Source organism: Melanaphis sacchari, unplaced genomic scaffold, assembly GCF_002803265.2.
Source record: "Melanaphis sacchari strain LSU unplaced genomic scaffold, SCAv2.0 Contig8_pilon_pilon, whole genome shotgun sequence".
NCBI classification, from domain to species: Eukaryota; Metazoa; Arthropoda; class Insecta; order Hemiptera; family Aphididae; genus Melanaphis; species Melanaphis sacchari.
Genome location: NW_020271635.1, coordinates 4,877,677 through 4,900,675, shown reverse-complemented (window position 1 = coordinate 4,900,675; position 22,999 = coordinate 4,877,677). Strand labels below are relative to the sequence as shown.

The 22,999-nt window shown below is 30.6% G+C and overlaps 1 protein-coding gene across 1 annotated transcript in view; it reads right to left on the bottom strand.

Moving 5' to 3' along the window:
* The window catches only part of LOC112602514 (reversion-inducing cysteine-rich protein with Kazal motifs), a 40,528-nt gene extending 18,340 nt beyond the window's left edge, over positions 1-22,188 (bottom strand). Inside the window, exons 1-3 of the mRNA XM_025350611.1 lie at positions 21,929-22,188; positions 19,479-19,528; positions 3,548-3,628 (exon numbers count right to left, since the gene is read on the bottom strand). Of these exons, the coding sequence (XP_025206396.1) occupies positions 3,548-3,628; positions 19,479-19,528; positions 21,929-22,028 (231 nt within the window). The 5' untranslated portion in view covers positions 22,029-22,188. The remainder of the gene's footprint in view (positions 1-3,547; positions 3,629-19,478; positions 19,529-21,928) is intronic.
* Between the last annotated feature and the right edge of the window lie 811 nt (positions 22,189-22,999).

Below are 22,999 nucleotides of genomic sequence, written 5' to 3'. Positions count from 1 at the left end.
AGGTTTGTATACCTCGCCCCCGCGGACTCCTCATGACGTGCACCAGACCGACGTTGAGCGCGCGTCTGGTGGGCCTAACCCCAAACGTCCCGCTGAGAGTTATTTTACGGCACGGTACCTACTTAATTTTATTACATGTCCCGCGACGTTTGTTCGTTGCAGTGTGTATAACCTACCTGTTTAATAGCGTCTCCAAAACGGGCGGGAGATACGCGCAAGTATATTGCACCTACGCCGTTTATTGTTTTTTTTTTTTTTTTTTTTATTTAATAATATCAAACTCCGATCCAAAACCGCCGACAAACTGGTGCAGCAACGCAGCAACAGTGTAACAATATATCGCGCGACCGAAATTTAGTGTCAAATAAACGACCATACGTTTCGTATTACGCAGCCGCGGCGGTGGTATTATCCTATAGTAATGTCATTGTGATTGGCGATACGCGTATTTATTAGATGTGGGTTGTGGGTATAGGGTATATAGATCGTGATCCCACTCGGCGCGGTATTCCAAGTGTCGTTTGGACGGTTTATCGACGGCGGTCCTGCGCGGTACGTTTTGACGAGAGATAGGAGTGCACAACACAATACGATGCATACACGTATATAATATTATTATAGAGCGAAAATCGTTTTGTGTGTCAAGCGATAATAATAATAATGGGCGATGTCTACTATACTGGAGCAGTCGTCAAGAGCAATGCGATAGTGACGTGAATGACGAATGCGTTCCATTATTGCTGCCGGCTATATAGTATAGTATATATCATATTATATCGTATGGTATTATACGTATTATACTGTACACGCCGATATAATATTATATAGCGCGTTGATGCGAAATATTCGTCCATTGATTCGCGGCTGTCGGTGGAACGGCGAAAGAAAAAAAAAGCGAACGTAACGGGAAGCACAAACGGGCCGATTTGCAGAAATGTCTGAAGAAAAAGAAAACGAATACTCGTGTACGGCATTATATTATTGTTGTGCAGTTTGCAGGTGCATAGAAGACGTTAAACGTTGCTCGCGATTGACGTCGTTTGACGCAGCTGACAGGTTGGGCGAGCGCGCACTCGCAACTCTCTGTAATAATATAGCCGTGCGATATTATTTGGTGTTTATGCGCTTACTGCAAAATATTCTAAATACGAATTTTTTTCACCAAATTAAAAGTTGTCCGAATTTCACCTCAAATTCAACAACCCGCGGGTAACATAATACTACAGTTCTTGTTCTGGTCTACTTCGGCGTAGCTGGAGTACATAATATTTGAAACGTCTCGATAATCCGTCATTATACAATTCCGTACGATATGTTGTAAGAACACTTTACATTTCATCATAACAATAGTGAATAGATTTTAAACCACCCTTAGAGTGTTTATTTATTCGTGCCGTTTTCGTCGTTATTTTTAATATCTCTCCGTCCGAGTAGTAGTCTTTTGTTTTGGTTTTAATTCGGCAGCTATAGACCATTACGTATTATCCAAACGGCTCAAACGCGCGATTGTACACGTGTCAATCATCATATTTTATTTATTACATGATATATAGATGTAGTTATCGTTTTCAAATATTGATTTTAATAAATTACAATAATATCGTGTAGTTAATGGCCATGTATAGTTAATACGAGATAATGTTATAAGCTTGACATCCGACGTGGAATATTGTGACGAAGATATAAGTCTATACCTACGATCGCAGCGACCGTGGAGGCGATCGTCGTGAGAACCAGACGGACTCCCGCGGTTTTTAATTTTATGATAGTTGCGCGTCGTTTCTCGTGTTGATATCACACACATATACATTCATACACTCACTCTCTCTCTCTCTTTTGCCGATACACCATAACTCGTGCGCACCAGACGGCATCATGAGCATAAAATACTCACGGAATATATACGTATGGACACACATGTATTTATTTTAATATATATTTATATGCAGTGTACACTGTTTACGATATAGGTAGCCTGTATAGTATATAGTGTTGTTTTAAATCACGACACCGGTGACAAGGATAAGTGGTCATCAAGATTGCGGGCGCCCGGTGCGCGTGTGTGGCAGCCGAGTCGATTTATCACGTCACGTAAACTCATGCCCAGCGTACTTATATATTTATATCGTGTATTTAGGTACGTATGTATGTATGTGTGTGTGTGTGTGGAGTGTTGGGAGAGGGGTCAAGAAAGAAAGAAAAAATCGTTTTTACATGATATTATTTATAGGATGATTCACCTGCAAGCATGCTCATCCTAATTTTTTTCTCTAAACTAATTAATTTATTCAAACATTCTGATTTTTAGAAATGTTAAATATATATCATATTTTCAGTTATATAGATTTTTTATACTATATATATTCGAAACTGAGATAAAAACTTTTTATTTTCAAATAAAAACCCGAAAACTGCATATTATATTAAGGATAGTAGTGATTTCTCAAAAATATAAAACAATATAACCATCATACTTAATAATTATTACATATATTATAATAGTAAAATTCTTCTCATTTCTTCGTGATCAAAGGGCGCGTATCGTTAATCGTTATGTGTAATTTATTATAGTAAAATTATTTTAGAATTTTCACTCTATTTTCGTGTATGCATATAATATGTGCGTATTACACGCACGACGGACGTCGAAGGGAGAAAAAAAGACATATTTCGGAAAACGAGCCAAATCCTGCAAGCAGATAATACGAGAATATAAATATATGCCATGTATATTGTATATGCAGTATGCACAGACCGGTGTCGGATTAAACGGACCATGTGTAGGTATGCACCCCAAGAGCCGGGTCGGATTACCCACACGTGTTGTGCGTGCGAGTGTGTCTGGAACGCGATTTATCCGAAATGACTCCAATATTAAATTATTAACAGTAGAGTAGGTACCTATACATTGGTCTTTACCCCTGCGTGGGCGTGTTATGTGTAAACACGGTCGGTTATATCGCGCTACGATGTTATTACAATATCGTTGTCATCAATTCGGAGGCAAAATTTTAATATTATTATTATTATTTTTAACAACCAGTTTTCCATTTGTGTTTTTTTTTTTTTTTTTTTGTTATTTTGTCTTTTTGTCTTTATTCTTGTCTCAATATTCGGTTGTGGGGAAAATATCGTGTAGGTTTTTTTTACTTCTGAATACGACAACTGGTTTAAATACGGAGACATCATCCGTTCCCGCTGCACCACACCGACTACAACTCGATGAAACATCAGATAAAAGTACGCGACACCGCTGCAGTATATTCACTTTAAAATGTATTTGTTATTTACATGATTTTTTATTATTATCCGACGGAAACCGATAATATATTGTTGTGTAGTTATTTGTGTTTAAATTTTTAGATTTGAAAACTTTCTAAATGATTGTTTAAAATAAAACGTATACCTACGTATAATATCAAACATTAGCATTAAACTATATTATCATTATTATCCATATAATTAGATGTTGAAATAATTTCGTTTTTTAAAAATTCTTATCATATTTATAATATTTATAAAATTAAATATTGGAATAAATACTCACATTTTTTGGGGAACAGTGATTATAAAAATCGGTTATACGTCCAGCTATTTTGTCTTTTGGGTATTCTTGTAGAACAGCCAACTGAAAAAAAAAATTTTTTTTTGAAATTAATATGGATTTGAACACTAGATGAAACTATTTTATATTAATACACATTATACATAATATTCCACATTTAAATATTATTAATTTTATTTTCACATTACCTAAGATTATAATATGAAGATATATTACTACACGCGACTATTTCGTACTTATAAAATACAATTTATTTTATGATAGATTGTTATCAGAACTCATAAAATGACATAAAGTTATACATTTATAATCTTGATAGCTCTTTCATAAATTTATAACTTACGATAATTGTACATGATACATTCGTGAAGATAAAATTAACATGTCTTTAAAATGTATTGAGTATTTAGTAAAAAACGTATTATTTTTTTTTTCATTAGATGTTTTTTATGTATTTTTCTTAGTTTATTTTAAATGAGAAGTATAAGATATATTTATATTTTTTACTTAATTTTAATACGAAATTATTTTTGGATAAATTTAAAATAAAAATGTTTCATGTTGTTTCTATTATATTTTAAAATTATCATAATTCAAAAAATATGAGGTATATGAAATATATTTTTTAACGTAAGAACGATTTATCAAAATGTTTATGTTTTCTCGTGCTACTATATTTATTTTAATTTGACGGTTTTATGGTGAGATTTAATATGATTTCTCACAGTGCGCACAGCTTGAATTTGTTTTTCTGATACATGGAGCTGACAGGAAATATTGGATATTATTAATGAACATCTCTAGTTTTTAATCTTGAAACAGTAAAATATTAGTGAATTAATGTCATGAGAATTATATATGTCACATCTGGTTATATAGTCGTGTACATATTTTATAAGCGAGGGTCTAAAATTCTTTAACAAAATTTTACATATCATAACGAATATATTATACTTATAAGTTACAATGTATATTATATATATATGTTATTATGAAATATTGTTTTCAGAGAAAAAAAACATGTTTATTTTTATTTCGCTATAATTTATACGCAATAAAAATCAGTTTGAAGATCTCAAACGTCCAAATTTATTAACGTAATAAAAATACGATTTTACAAACTGATATTCGGTCGTTAAAAAATGTAATTATATTTTTTGAGTTACTCAATTATATAAATATTTATCGAGAATCTAGGATTTCAAATATTTTTAATGACTAATAAGGTATAATTTTTGTTTTTATCCGTCTATTATGAGATTGTGGCGCGGCTACAGGTTTGATTAAACCTAAATAATATAATACTTCTATGCGTATACCTACATGTAAATCACATAGGTAGAACATCTGAATATATAATAATATTATATTATGTTAAATGTTACATAGCGTCTTCAAAAATATTTTACCGGATAAGTATGCGTAGTCAGGGAAAGATAAAAGGACGTTGTCACGTATTACGGTGAAAAAGAAATATGAAGTACTTGTACCTATTTTTTATTATAAAATAATATTCCTTACACGTTACTAAGACGTAACCCGTATATACAAACATTATGCCATCGGGTATAAAAGAATATTATGTGGCGGTAAGTGACAAAATTATAAAATAGTCGTCTGGTATATATTTAAGAATTATGTTAGTATACATAGCATGCACAATGTATACCTACTCGATTTAAAAAACGATATTGTTTTTCATTTTACTTGATGAATATTTTTGGTTCAAAATCATGGACCTGATATATTAATATATTATATACGAGGAAGTTACAATAACTATATATTTCGTGTCATCGTGTTATTGCTATAGTTGTTAACGAACTGCGTATATTATAATAAGACTATATAAAAATAGTGTAATTTTAATTTGTATTCAATAAATATGTTAAAGTTTAAGTAGACCAATTTTTTTTTTATCGTCAGAATACTTTTTTTCATTGTAGTAAATAGATATTGTATTTTATATACACAGTGAAAAGTTATACATTTAATATTTTAACGAATTAAAAAAAAAAAAAAAATGGAAAGTTGGAAGTAGCTTTTGTTATGATGCATATCAAAATAAACATCTATAAATTATAAATACACATTACCTTTATGTTCATATTATAGTATAAACAATATAATTTTCATGATATATTTGAATTTTTATGCATCGTTTGTAAATTGTATTGCCAACAAGATGCAGAAAAAAATAGAAGTGCCAAACTACACCTTAACGCCCCTTAAATGCCACCTCTAGTATATATAATGGGCGGATATTGTATCTTTAGTAGTTAAGTGGTGTTTGGTTTTCATTTATCGTGTTTACTATAATAATAATATAATAATAGTCACTAATGTAATACGTCCGTAGATCCTGTGCCGCGCCGCCGCATGCCGCGGGCCGTTTGATTTTCGACATTTCAATTAACCCGTCACACGCCGGAACAAGGAGAAAAATACTCAAACACACATAATATATTATACGTATTAAAATAATATAATAATGTTGTTAAGGCTGTAAATTTGTGGAAAAATGTTTTATTTTTAGCTTATTGTATCACATAGTTTTCGTAGGAAAACTTTTAAAATAGGAAGTAATGAATTTGATTTTTAAACTTTCATTTTGTACTTTTTCGATTTTTTATATCTTCTTGTATCATTTTTATTAAGTTATTTTTTCTATAATTTGTATAGTTTTATGAATTATTGTATAATTTATGTACAATTAATAATTCAGTAACCCTATTAATTTTTCAGTATTCGTCACGCATGCCTAAACAGAAAATGCATGATTCAAAGTACTATTCTTTGTAGGGGAGTATACGCGAGTATTATATTATATTATTCGTGTAACGTGTACATGCGGTGGACGGCGCGTTGAATAATGAAAAAAAAAAATACAAAACCTAAAGACAAATGCATTTGAACGATTACAATAATAATAAAAGTAAAAACAACACAATCGGTAAATAATATACACAATATATATACATATATAATAATAATATAAATGTCATTTTTTTTTAATACTATTATTTTTCTCTCGATTATGAATTCGGACGTCGGCGACGGTATCGGCCCCGCGAGCGTACGTGTCCGACAAATAACCAGGAATTCGGTTCGTTATCGATGCAAGTCCCGTAGAATAATATTGTATAATATAATGTTAGTCTGTTTTTAATTTTTTTTTTTTTTTTTTATTTACATTTTATTTAATTTTTTTTTCTAGTTGTACGCGGAAATCACCCAATGCCGTATCCGTTTTACGCGATTCAGTATTCTTCCGTTTCCCGTCATTTATAAACAGCGTATGAGTTGGTACTGGGGTACTCAATTAATCGTTAAAGATGTTTAAAACATTATTATAACACTGCTGAGTGCTGATAGACAACGAACGATAAAGAAAATGCACTACCCGAATTGACAATTATTACAATCGCTGTACAATCTAAATACTATAAGAATGTATTTATCTATTAGCTATTAAGTAGAATAGTGTCTTAATTTATCGAGTAACGAAACTATATGGTTTAAAAATGAAGAACAAAAAATTTCTAACGTTTAAAAGTTCGGATTTGGGCATATTATATTAATCTACTTTTACTGTAACAAGTGTAATATATATATATATATCTGTAAAAATTGTATTATTAATACGATCATTGGTAAATAGTAGTAGAGTATACTAATAAATTGGTATTAACTTGTAGTCATAGTCATAGGTGATAGAAGTGATAGTAGGCGCCGAGGAGGTAGAAGTAAAATAATGGCATTATGGTGGAGTATAATATGATAAAAGACTTCATTAGAATATAATATTTTAATCATTGAAATATTTTATAAATAAAACGGTTACTCGTAGAGACGATAACGATGAGTATATAGGACTATTATAAATTTAACATAAATTAAAAAGTCGTAAATTGTACTTTTTAGTTGAAAATGTTATTAGTTTATTAAAACTATTATATATGATTTAAAGGCGCTTGATAAATAATTTAATACATAAATTTAAAATAAGAATACTAGAAACATTTTATTACATTATATGAGTATTTGTGACAATTTTGTATCGTTTTGTTTTTGAATTATTTAAATAAATGAATAATTAGTATTAATACAATTTATCATCCTTGAAATACACTAAAATATAATTATTTTTTCAAAAAGTATAAAATCATTTAACATTTTCTGGAATTAAAAATAATGAATTGGCATGTACGCGCGCGATGTTTGGCAAACTATCCACATTCTAACACTCTAAATATGTTTTGGACCATATTATAGTTATATGACGCTCATATAAATTATTTTAATTTCAGACACACTAAAATCAGTGATTTTAATAATTAACAATTAACAATTGTCAGAGCAACAATATAATTAGACTGTAATTTAATAAAATAGCAATGTGATTGTAATACGTTTGGAAGTCTTGCCGAGCAAAATATTTTAAATTCTATTATCTTGGGTAAACAAATAATTAAAAATAATTAGACACGATCTAATATTCTATATACAAACTATATTATATTGTATAGTATCTATATCTGTATATACTTAGACTTTAATTCGAAATAATATTGAAGTGGACATCGTGGACTATATCGATACATAACAGTATATTATAAATGTATAGCATACACGACTATAACCCAACTATTCAAAGTTGTACCTACGCAACTTACGTGACGGCTTGTTTTTTTTTTTCAAACTATACGACTATACATATTATACAATAAGGATCAATATTTAAATGAAAGACGCTATCATTGTTTGAAAATAATAAATTCGTTTAACTCATAGTAGCAGAGTACTATAATGGCATGGTAGTACGTCATATATTATAATTGTATTTGAGCAGAACTTGGATATGCGTGTCACCGGCAGTCGACTATTATTTCAAAAATAATATTTTAACCTATAGCATTAATGTAGGTACCCTATAACACGATATAATAAGTCGTAAGTGGCGTACCTGCAGATATAATAGTCTTGCACGGTTATTCACCCTGTTTAATGTTCAATAAAACAGTTCCAGTGGTACGCTATACTAATAAGTAATAACGTACCTATATATTGAGTGCAGCATGTAGTATGCGTCACGACATTTATAAGGGTGGTCAACGCCGATCCTTTCACTATAGGTTTCTGCAGTTGGTTTGGTTCGAGACCAAATCGGGCGAATAAAGTGAAAAAAAAAAAATAAATTTTAAAATATCGAAACATCGTACGGATAAAAGGCTCATACACGCGTGGTTAAACGTGATACTCAAAACTGTCATTGATTTAATGATAAATACATCCTTAAAAACTCGTGTGATTTATATGTAAAAATTCGAGTTTGAACGAACAAGAAATGCATGTTTTGTTCCCGCAGCAATCGGTTAAATATTTGAAAATATTCAACCCCCCACACACGCGGACAATAAAATATTATGTTGGTGTACAATAATAATAATAATAATAACACAAAGATTTTTTTCGGTGGAAGAGACGCGAGTGCGCGCATACGTACGATGCACCCCGCAACGACGAACAAAAACCCGTTTTGCGTTTCGTGGCATACGGTCATATTATGATCGTACACATTATTATTTATATTAATATATAATATTATATTATATAATATAATACCAGTCGGAGGTCGTCGCCAAAACGGTATATTATTATTACGAAAAAATAAAAACGATCGAAAAAAAGTCGCCGCGGCGGTTTGTGCCGGTTTCCAACGGATAGTCCGATCGGCCATGTATTTAAAATAGTACTAACGTTGCACTGTTGCGGTGTACGACGTATCGCGGCCCTGCGCCCGCGATAATTTAACATAATAATAATATAACAACAGCAAACAATAATATTATATTATATTAATAAGAATGTTATGTAATTGAAATGTTGTCTTTAGACCGCGTTTGGACGTCGGCCAGCGTCGGGTCGTCGTCGTCGTCATCCGTTGTTTGTTTGCCTATTAACTTTACCAAGACTGCGGCGGTGCACCGGTTGATTTAAGACATCCGCGCGATAGACGGGACACCTTGGCTGAGTTGGCCCCATACACACACTCATATTCTATGATAATATGTATATGTATATGCACGTTCACACGTAGCAGTATTCTACTTACACTCGCGTGTAATAATACTTAACGAGCAGCAAAGGGCGCGTTGTGATTTATATTATATTATTATTTTTATTTATTACACAGGCATAGGTGTATCGTGGGTTATTTATGTATATATTTACTCACTCGTTATTGCATTTGCGACGCGGAAGAAGCACACGTGTGCGGAATTCACGTTGTATGCAGGGTGGTGGGACTGTACGGTAGTCGATGCTGGAAAACAACACCAGTGTTTTCCGTCGTAAAGCAGATATTCAAAAAAACATTATGTGATGTTTTGAAGTAATTGTTAATATATTTTACTTTTTTTTTTTTTTTTTTTTTATTAAAAAAGTTCTTAAGAATTTAAATTGTGCAATAATATGTTCATTGATTAAAATATGCAACAAAACAATATTGGTCCAATTCAGCGTTCAGTACAAGTCAAAATGTGAACGTCACAATACTGACAACAAATAATGTATTCGGAGTGGTAGTGGAATTACAATATACTAATGCCCCTAAAATCTAATAGTATTGCAATCGTATGTACAATAATCGTAATAACCTATAGCTATAACAGAATATTAGAATAATAGAATGACATAAAAAAATATTAATACGGTCATAGGGGGAAGGGTTCATTGTCTTATCGCCAAAACATTCCTGTTAAGCGTCTACAGATACGCGTTGCGAATACTTGCCATAATATTGACGGATTTTTCTGCCGCTTATCCGCGCTCGCTCATTTTCCGATCAGTGTCGTTTGTGTGGACTTTGGACCTAGTTTATATTTTATCACCGAAATCCCGAGTGAAAAAGTTAAAAGCGCATGTCTAAGTTCCACCACCGGAAACGGTCGTCACACGCACATTAAAATATATGCAGTATGCGCCTTATTATGATATAATATTATACATATTGTTATAGTACAGTATGAGTATATAATATTATTATCACGTGAAAAAGACACATTCTCGAAAAAATAACGTAAACGATACACGTTTTGTTATTATTACTATTATTATTGTTATTGTTATTATCATGAAAAATACGGTTTGAATATTTAATATAAAAAAAAAAACATTACATCGTGTTATATTTGCATTTTATATCATTGAGGTCGGTGGATATTAAGACTCAACATTTTTTAACGTTTCAGATTTATATTGTTTCTATTTCTCGGTTAGTTTTTTCTGATAAAAACTTATTCTCCGGGCTTAAAAACGAATAACTCATTAGCTGAATTTTTCATACCTTAAGTTATTTTTGTTTTCAAAGCCAAATTGGCTTATAGAGTATAATATAAATGTTCAGTCCAGAATTCAATTAATGATAAAATTAACATGACGATTTCACCGGAAGTGATGGTCAAATGAATTTAATACGTTTTTAAATAACTCTACTTCGTCCAGTAAATAAGTTTACTTATATAAATTTAATTATATATTTTATATGTAAATGTTAAAAAATAATAATGATAGTAACAACAACAAATTATAATAAACTGTAAACGTTAAAAATAATTATATCATTGAATTAAATAGCGCTTAATTAAAGTTTAACATAAATTTAGATAACAAAAATACTTGTTATGCTTATAACACTGTTTTTAATCCGTATAACCTTTGAAAAAAAAATAACGATGTTAATTTATATTTATAGTAATTTAATTGGTAATTTATATTTATTTAATTTATTAAATTAACTTTGACGGAAAATTAATAATACAATTACTTAAGCAATAGAAATATACGTAATAGCCAATATGTAATTGAAAAGAATGCGCTTTTCAATCATTTTTTGGAATTAAATTCAAACTATAATGTTTACTTATAAATTTATAATAATAAATAGTGTTAAAAGTTATGACTGTTGATCCCATGTGAAACTCATTAACAGATTACGTTGACATTTATTAGGGTGAAATGAAATTCCCCTACTACAAATCTCGTTTAAAAATAATTATCATGGTTTGGAACTAATTACTGTTTAATTTTTTAATAGATTTACGTTTGAAGAAAAATAGAAAAAATTATGTATTAAGAATATAATTCAAAATGACGCGCTAACTAATTTGATAATGAACGTGTGTGTGAACTCGATTGCAAGAAATGTGTCCAAAAATAATAATTATAATAATTCAGAACTCGTCCGCGTACTTTGATGTGTACGTTTATTTTTATCAACAGATAATTCGTTCAAGATCATCATCGATTCGATTGGTAACGGCAAAACGAGTTTCGAGATTAGATAAAAAAAAAAAAAAAAAAAAAAAAATTGCTTAAATAATAATGAAATTAACTATACAAACGAGATGAAAATGTTTAACATTACGAACGAAAAACGTCATCGTAGACGATCGCGCGATAAATAGCCTAAACATACGTAATTCGTACGCCGTTGTTTGGGGTTAAATAGATTTTCATTCGTTCGGGGAGAACGATATTATAAAATATAATATTGTTTCGGCCCGATAGACCATAATATTTTACACGAAAAACGTGTCAATGTTTTTTCAGCCCTCGCCGCACATTTCACATTCCCACATGCTGAACCGTGGACATGTGTGCGCGCCGAAATACGCGTATACACATAATAATACTTAGTATAATAATTTATCTAGCCGTCTCTGGCACTATAATACCGACTGCGACACTGCGTGTGCACACTTAGCGCTGTTTGGAACCGAACGACCAGCCACAAATCCCTGAATGTGAAGTCGTCCTTGAATATGCGTCGAACTGGGTGTCTGGGTTATGGGTGGACGCGTATATAGCCGTATACACATATATTATTACCACGCAAGTGTGTAGGTACACATCTTGTCAAAGAAAACGCGGTTGAAGGGATTACACCGAGCACAAAACTCACGAACAAAAAAAAAAAAAAAAATGATTCGAAAAATTTACATAACAATATAGTGCATAATATATACAGGCTACGTGCGTCAGCATTCAGTTTGATTGTGTACGTGTAAAGGAGGAAAAACTTAATCATAAAAATTATAATAAAGTATGGGCATACGACACACATTATTATTTCTGTCATTCGGCTAAGAAAGGACAACATGTGTCGTCAACTTATAAGTACTTATATATTGTATTGTTATTTAGAATAATATCATGCATATTTAGGTTAGGTATGTGTACGATGTACTTACCATTCGTAAATCGTAAAAGAGTGTGAAATATTGGACGACTTAAAAAATAAGTTTTATTTGAATATAACTGCAGTATGCATATAAAATATAATATACCTACCTATTATATATAATATTTAAAGTCTACGCTGAGATACTTACTGAAATCTCAATTTCGTTATTTGTATTTTATTCATTTCAATAAAATCTTCATTTATTTACTTGAAGACACACAAGGTTTTTAACTCATGAATTAATAATAATAAAATTATGATGACTATTTTAATAAATGATTTCATTGTCAAAATATACTTTAAATTTAAATAAATTCTTTGCAGACAAATAAATACGTACTATTTATTATTTAAGACATAATTATACAAATATTTATAATTATATTTAATTTTAGTGACCATAATAATATAATAGTATTTAAGTATCTGTATTTCACATACTTTAATAATATAATATTGTGTGTGTTATCCTAATCACGCTATTCGTATGTGTACTTTCGCGTAACACTTAGCATATTTTTTTTCTGTTTTTGTTGAGAAATTATGGTTATAGTATAGTCTTATGAACGATTGTATAACAACAAAAAATATTGAACTCGCATCTTCAAATACTATCTGCACAAATCATTTAATAATTGTTTTTAACTTTTAGTTGAAGTGTATACGTAAAAAAAAAAATAACAAACGTCTCTCTAAAATAGTTATGTTGATTGTTTAAGTGGCGTATTTATACTGTAGTATACATGCATATATCGTCATTATACACGGTCATAACGTTACTTTAGAGTGTTTTCCAACCTAGGTGGCTATAATATGCAAATGATGAATGCTAATGCGGTTTTAATGGATTTTTTAATGTGAGTCGAGATAATTGTCGCCTTATGCGGTATCAATATGTAAATTTCACTCGTTACGTTTGGCAGCTGTTTAGATAATCTCACACCTCCGACCAATCTCATGACATCAATAAATAGCCGTTTAATTTTTATCTTCATCTGAGGTGGTCATTGGATACGTTCGACTTCGGAATATTGTAATACTATATACCTGGTATATTCACCATAATATATACCTAATAATATGTTAGTATTACACGATCATAAGTGTGGTTGTGGTATTCCGACATAATTCATATTGAAGAGGTTATTTTTTTTTCAACGCAATCTCGATCCAACATTATATTGTATCAATCAATCGCAATGTATTTTTTTCTTCATAAAATGTAATTTATCATGATATTAATAAATAGTATTTTATATGACATCTCTAGTAGTGAATGATTTTGACTGCAATGATGATCTACAGACGATAGGTATCGTCTCGTATTCCTACTGTGGTCTCCCCAGTAGGAAGAATCACTCAAAATCTTCTTTGTCCATGACGTCGTATAATATTATAAATTATAATAGATTATGAAGCATTCAATAATATTATAACTATTCAATATAATAAATACTGCGACTATTATCAATATTCGAACGGTTCATCGTGCATGCATCGCGTAATCGTGTGTTAACAACAGGTCAGGATATTATTCACTCATCGTCCCAAGAATCAAAGCTTTTTTTCGCGTAATTATACCGATTAATAATTGTTGACTGTTGTGTATATATTCAAACTAATTTAATCTGCTACAGCAGCCGATAACAGATATGATATAATTAATGAATCATTTAACAATAAGCATTCAGTACTTTGAATTTCGAAAAGTATTTACGTATTTTAAAATATATTTTATATATTAGAAAATCATTATAAAACACCATTTTTTTTTTTTTTTAAGTTTTTGAATAACAATTAACATTTTTAATTTTACACTGTAAAGTAGGATATTTTTTAAACATTTTTGATGAATAAAATTCAAATTCCTAACGAGTAGTTAGGTACTTAATTAAATTTAAAAGTAGGTACTTGAAGTTTTCATTTGTGACACAACTGACATACAGGAAAAAACTTCTAGTAAAATGTTTATCCACTACACTATTCAACTTAAGTTAATATTTTATATAGTTAATGAAAAAGTTTTTAAAAAAATACGCAGTATAATACGTGATTTTTTCTGGTAAAAATTAGTTTAACGTATCATAGGTGTATCTATTTAGTCCACTATTAATAGAAACATAAATTATTAAATATAACAATTATTATTTTATAAAATATCCTTAGAAAAAAATCAATATTTTAAATAAAATGATTATCATTGAATTCAAATTTAAATTATTTATTACAATCGAAATTATTTACTTACTATAAGCAAAGAAACTTTTCCGTTTTTTCACTTAGCAGAAATTCTCAGAAAACTATCGTTGTTGTTTTTTTCACACATATATTATAATTTGTATAAGATATTAAACTCTATAAGTTGCCAATCAAGTCGATTGAAGTAGATAATTATTATATAATAATATGACGTATTCGATAATTGAAACGTAAACGACTTAGGTAGATATTGTTACATAAAATGGGCTCGGATTAATTGTGCGCGTTTTCGTGTGTATTCAAAATTAAAACTTTAATCGTTTAATTTTGGGCGTTGTCGTCGAATCCGGACGTGTGGTATGTTTGGACGTGTTTTCAAGTTTCTGCATCGTTTACTGCACAAATAACGTTTGTTTAAAATTCGCCAGTGATTTGTAGTTGATGTTTATATCGGTTACATATTAAGCATTTAATCGATCACTGATTAATTTATTATTCATTTCTCATAATAAAATATGTTACGAATATCGTGCGTTTAGTCGGATATTTATTGAGCACATATATGAATGAATGACATGCCCGTTTGGGAGTTATACAGCTCAGTCTTAAAATATAGATTTGAAATAATATTTTTGGATGAATTCCATTCGATGATGCGTCTGATTGAGTCTAATTTTTCATCAATAGAAACTTTATTACTCTATTATTATTTTAAACTTTTTACTCTAACTATAACTGTCATTCCTAACTCCTAAGTCTATAAAAAGAGAAGACAAAATTTGTTTTATTTCAGATTTTTAAATTTTTGTTGGACTCAACTAAGAAATTTTTCGAACTTAATTAAATTATTTTTTAGACAAAATTGGGTGTAAATTTGTATCCACAGAACTTAAATGTAATACATCAATTCGCTTCAACAAAAATACATCGTTATAAGCATACTGAAATACCTGTAATGCTGTTCTATCTCATAACAGATAGGTGAGCCGTGTTTTAATTGGTTGGCGTGCTGCCGTCAAAGTACATAAAATCGAGACCGAATTACTGGATAAATAATATTATTATCACCACGCATAGAGATATATTATTATAATAGACAATATTCGAAACGAACGTTTTATTTGTTATTTTTTTTTTGTTTTTGTATCGCACAAAATTCTTGACGGTTTTTATGTCTCGACACAATAAAACCGCACAACGAAGGCAATAAAACTCCTGGCTCGGATTCATACGTACCGCACACGATACGTCAAACATAATATCGTATATTTGATCATTCCGTCCGTGTATTTATATATATATATTTGTATACGCGATCGTATTTGTACAAGGCGCACATTTTAATACCATTATACAGTCCGTGTTGTTTGAACAAAATTGCACTTCTATTCGAGACTGTATTATTATATTATGAATAAAATATATATTTTTTTTTGAGAGGTAACAATAACGCTAATAATATAATCGTTTCAATTATAGCATGTTATAAGTTATGACTTATAATAATGTATAATTGATGAAAATCAAATAGGAATCATTAACATTGCCGATAAATGGAGGCGTAGTTAGAAAAGTTTTGCAGCCCATCGACTGACAAAAAAAATCTTTTTTTTTTGTATAAATATTATTTATGGAACGACAACAACCTATTATAATTTCAAGGATTGAAAATGTTTGGTAAATAATGTTAAAATTGAGTAAAATTATTTTAAAGCTATTAATTTAAATAAAAATGTGTATCTAAGCTAAGATTGAAAAAAAAACAATAGTTACTTCTTAGAATCGTAAAATAAAAAATATTCTAGCATTATTAAGTATTTGTACATAATATTAATATATTATGATTTCTTAAAAACGTATTAAAATACAAATTGATTCGTTTAAGTAAAAATATTAAAAACTTTAAATAAATATTTAACAAAATTAAAATTTTGTTTTTGGTAGAAAAAATTTAAAAAGAAAAATATTTATAATCCTTGTATTATAGGAATGTACAAAAACAACTTAAAATTTGAATTCTATTGATTCTAGATATTTATAGTTAAAAATACAAGGCATTTTAAGTATTATTGTAATATATGTATTATGTTATTAAACCACGACAACATATTTTTCAAGTGAAGTAATACAATATTTTTTTTCGCTTAATTAGGCATTTTAAAATGATAAATAATTATTAATTGTAATCGATTTTCATCTATAAATATATACAAACGTATAACGCAAAAATAAAGTGAAAATATACCGAGTTTTTCCCGATATATAATAATTATGTTAATTTAGAGATGGTTGTTATAGCTATTTAAGTAGCTATGATGATTTTAATTACAGTTATCTAAATCTTGTAACGAGAATAACAAAATCGTAAATAATATTGTTTTAGAATCCAATAAATGTTTATTACGTTTTAGCAGACAGCCAGATGACTTGCACGTAAAGTGTATAGGTATTGTGGTCAAAATAATGTTATTCGTGCACGCTATGCATACGTGTGCAATGTGTTTACCTACTATACGGATATAATACAATACCAAACAATAAAATAAGAATAATACAAGACTTTTATGCTTGACGAACATATTATTATATTATTATTTATATTATCATATTTTTTATTATTTCTTAATCAGTAAATTTTATATTATTATATATTGTATGATTTGTACAGCTTATACGGTAACCATTCAGACGACAGACCGGTCGCAAGCAAGGTGTTAGGACGCGATTCGTGAATAGAATGATAACAACAATTGTGTGCGAAACAAATTTAATGTAAGAGAATAATAATAATAATAAAAAAAATGCAAATTCACATAATACACCTGTCACCGGGGCGTTATATTTTTTTTTGCGCTTCTTTCTTGTGGACACGAACAATCAAACACTTGGCCGGCAGAGAAATTATTGTTCTATTATATAGCTTATAAATTATAATACGCTACCGAGTACTATACAATAATAATTAATACTAATATTTAGTATAAATCATAATAGTAAACGGAGTCTTTTGATGTAACAGTATATGTTCAGAGTGATTCTTTGTGTCACATATTTTTCAGTCATATATTATGTTTGTATACATTTGTAAATACTATATGGCTGTTTAAAACACTATTTATACATATTTTTGAAAATGTATCAAATTATAAAACTGCAGGATATTTTTTGGAAGAAAATTTTAAATATTTCAACCAAAAAAATTTTTATTAGTGTTTTCATTTTATGTTTAGGTTGATGGAAGAAAGAATGAATCGGTGGATACAGTTTTTATTTTTTGTATACTGTACTATAATTAACTATAAGTTTTAAATTATTACCTAGCAATAGTTTATTACAAGCACTGATAATAGATTTGTTGTGCAATTTAGTTCTATATAATTTTTTATTTACATTATAATAGATATTGAAAAATATATTTTTTTAGAACACACAGAATTATAAAAAAATCAACAATGATAAAAAAATAAAGTAATTTTTCATTGATTATATTTATAATAGTAAATTCTAGAACAGGGCTTAAAATAATAAATACAAAATTGAATTATGAAAATTGTAGCACGTTTTTCATTAAAAAGACTTTACTTTTTCGACTATTCGTGATGACACTATGCTGCATTTAACAATATTCAAAATTATGCGCACGTATAACATAATACGTGTAAGAGGTATACGAGAGTGAAAAACTGAAAAATATATTTCACGCGCTCTACGAAACGTATTCGGTATAAAACGTTGCATTATAATTCAGTCGGTGGTAGGTATACGCGATATATATAATATTATAGGTATAATAATATCTGACGGACGAAATAATTTATGAAAGCAGACGTGTCTTGGCAAAACTTGCATCATTCGTTCATATGGTCGATGCGTTGTCGGCATACAAACAATAATTCATAACGCACAACTGTACAACACTTGGCCGGTCGTCAAGACTATATTCATCATTATGATTATTATTATTATCATTATTGTGCAAAGGCAGTGGTCGAGGCTCAACCCGCGGTCGTGGTCACCGCATCACTCTGCAGTATTCGATATGACTATCATATTGTTCAAAAGCAATATTTTAATGTTTGAGCGCGCGTATGTAGGTACCTCCAGTACACTGTGTGCAGTGTTATCTGCGTAGAGCAATGTAGCAATGTAATTTATGATGTACCTATACACCACGGAGCCCGTAATACAGTACCCTATATATACACATACATATATATGCGTATACGTCCAAGTGACGTGTATCGCGTTACGTCTCAAGCACGCACACGTCAAAATTTTATAAAATTATATATATCTAGGCAAGCATAATACAGCTCTGTGTACTAGCTCGTATGTATGTACGAACCACAATAAGCACAATATAATGGGTGCATGACACGTGATGGTCGCACACGCGTCGTTTATAATATTTGTACACATACGCGTGTATGATAATATTATATATTATATAGGTGTTTGGGTACTCACTTGTTCGCAGGCTCTCTTACAGTTCCCGGTCACGCGGCCGCAACACTTTGCTGTCAACACAAAAAAATATGATATAATTTAAGACAATCGAAATCGTACGTACAGTTTATAATAATAATAATAATAATAATAATAATAATAATATGTAGGTACGATAACAAGACGGTTATCCGCGTACAAACGCGGTGTCGGGTCCCGCGGAGAGTTTCCGCGCGCGTGCGTGGACCACCCGGTCAAGAGATTTTGCGATTTATCGTCCCGCCCGACGACGTACAGTATATTTTTCCGCTCGGGCACGCCGCAGTCTCAATAATATTACATCATGACGTGAAATTTATCGTATTTTATGGTATTGCGTCTGTCGCGAGTGTGGACTCTCTGCCCGGAAAACGTGCGTTCGTATGATATTATTATAATCGTATACCATACGTATGCGATAGGCGAAGTATTTATTGCCCTGGCCGGTCCGCGGGTATTTTTAACCCAAACCGCGACGGGTGTACGCACTGAACTCGGCGGCGCGAGAAAATTCGCATTTATCATGCTCAATTATTTCCGATTAAAAAAAGTCTCGTGCCCGGTATACGAACGGCGCCTCGTTAGTACACGATATTAATATTATGATGGTCTATCTCGGATTTCGTGTGCTCGTATGGCGGAGACCCCCTTCTCACCTTCCTGTTACCGTTACACGGGGTTTCAAGTCGGAAATAACCTTATGGTCTGTCGCCCGCGCGTCTCGTTTAGAAGCGCGCGTGTTTGAACAACGCACACTCACTAACGCGGGATATGTCCGTAATCGCCTATTGCTGTTTCAGATGAGTGTTTAATGTATGTAATATATATATATATATATATATATATACATATATTATACATGTATTATATAGTAAATAGTTATATTCCCGCAACGTGTTTGTACTCCAGAAACTGTTCCATCGACGTTTATGGCCCAACGGGTTATATTATAATTATTTATTATTTGTACTATCGGGGGAACGGAAAAATGAGTTATACGCACGGCCATCTCTTGCTCGAACATACATGTACAATATATACAACATCACTAGATATATACATAAATAGTATTATACGAGCACTCACTCCAACACGTGTTTTTTCGTATCGGCGTCTGTTTTTCGTTACACGCATACCACCGGTCGGTCGGGAAACGTGTTCAATGGGTATTTACGAAATTCGATACAGAAATTTTTTTTTTACCATAATGTATACATTTTTCAGAATACGAGTTTATAACGTCAAAGTCGGTCTCTGGTAACGTGTGTTGCAGCTAACGTCTTCGGAAAAACGCGTGAACAACGCAAACGTTTTGAAAATAAATTTGAATTAATAGACTAGACAATTTATGTGCTGCTTATAGCGGTGTTGATAATAATTAATATAGATTATATAATTTTAATGCAGATTTATGACTGTGATGGATTCGACGGCTTGTCATGACCAATTAGAATCGTGACGTAATAATTGTTGTTATAATACTACACGCCGTGCCTGATATGTCACCAATGAGAAAAATAAACTATTTGCTCTAATAACATAATAATATGACGCGCGTGTCAATTAATAATTGTTCGTATGTATAGTATGGAGTATATATTTCGTTCACACAGTTTATTTTTTGACCTAACTCTATACACAGAGTCGTATATTTGTAGTGTAAAATTAAAATTTGAAATAGCTTGTAAACGAAAAAATATCATTTGAAAATAATTGAAAATAACAGGTACACCTATATATGAAACGATACGATTATGAATAATAATTTTTTTGTTTCATTACACATTTAAACATCTCAAATAGTGTTGAACGACGTTATTTATAACAAGTATTTATGGTTTGAATTGTGACGAAATTATGTATTTTTAAATTTTTTTTTTTTTATTTAGAATTCAAAAATAAATGGTTATGTTACATTACCATTACATAAATTACTAATGTATGTATATTAAATGTTTGGTAATTGTGAAAAATCTTAATTATATAGGTTTTAAACTTATAAACCATATCAAACATTTAAACAAATTATTTTTGATGTCAGGAATTATAAAATTATACACTTCAAAATATTGATTATATTACTTCGACAAAACTTGAAAATTTTCCATCATATCAAAAGTTTTATTCTTTTCATTTTTTAATTATTAAATTAATAAAAATTAAACAAAAATAAAACTACATTTTTTTTTTTTTTTTGATGAATAAATAATATCTTTAGGTAATAATTTTATTGTTTTTTAATGTTTATAGAATATTTTGTACCCATATTCAATTTCTTTTAATTTTTAACCAGTCCAACCTAGTTTTTCTATTTATTAATTATTTGGTTAAAAGAAAAAATATACCGTTTTGTCTGTAATCAGTAGATATAGCAAATTTGATTGGCGGTGTTCTAAACTTTTATAAGCTATAATAATGTGTAACGGGCTTACCTTTTTCGGCATCGATGAAACGTCCGGTGCATAATACCAACAAGAGATAAACGACCAACATGATACTGTGGTCAGATGTCTTAAGGATGATGTGGACCATTATTCGTCTCGCAGCATAACCGCTGGTGTAGACGTCACAGGACCAGCAATCTAAGTACTTTTGTAAAATCGTTTACTTTTTTACCCGCGAATCGAGTTGTACAACTTCGCAAACGGACGATTAGACACAAGGGGTACACCACGCGATACTGAACGGTGTTGAGGACGAACGCGCGCACCGTACAATATTATTATATTTGGAGGAGGAGCGTTAGCGACGGCGGGTGTTGTCGGGCGGCGCCCCGATATACCTATTATTATAATATATGTATAATGTACAGGTGACGCCATCTGGCGTGCCGGATTCGATCGCGATTCTAAAAATACGCACAGCCTCCTCTGGACCATTCATCAAATGGCAAACGCCGCCGTCACGTCACGCATCGTTTGTGTTTACACTCCGCGGCGGGATGTGAGTGGATAATAATATGTCATGTAGTGGGCAAGAGATATAAATCCCAAAACGATTGGAAAGTGAAAAGACGTGCGCGGCAGTCGACGTAGGTGTACCAAAGGTGACCACGTATGATTTAGGTCAAGACGGGAAAAAAATCGAGTACAGAGATCAGTCAACTGTGTTGGCGCTGAGTGCTGACACAGCTGAAGTTATAACGTTATAATGTCGTTTGCCGCAATGTTGATTTTTATCTCTTTTTATTTATTAAATATCTCGACATAACTTGGATTATTTAGCCCCCTATTGACATTTTACCCGGGGCTTAATATCTGGGGAATATTTACTTGAGCTAAAATTTCACGGCAGTATTTTATGCATATTATTGGTATTAAAAATATATACTACGCCTCTATTATATGTGTAGATAATAAAAAATGTTCTTCAACAAAAAAATATTTTCTTTATTTTTAATCTATACTGTGTTGTGTACAGGATATTTTAGTGTTTCAAAGATTTTTCAATTTCCAGATGATAACGGAGCAGAGAAAAAAAACAGAACTATTCTGCGTATACTG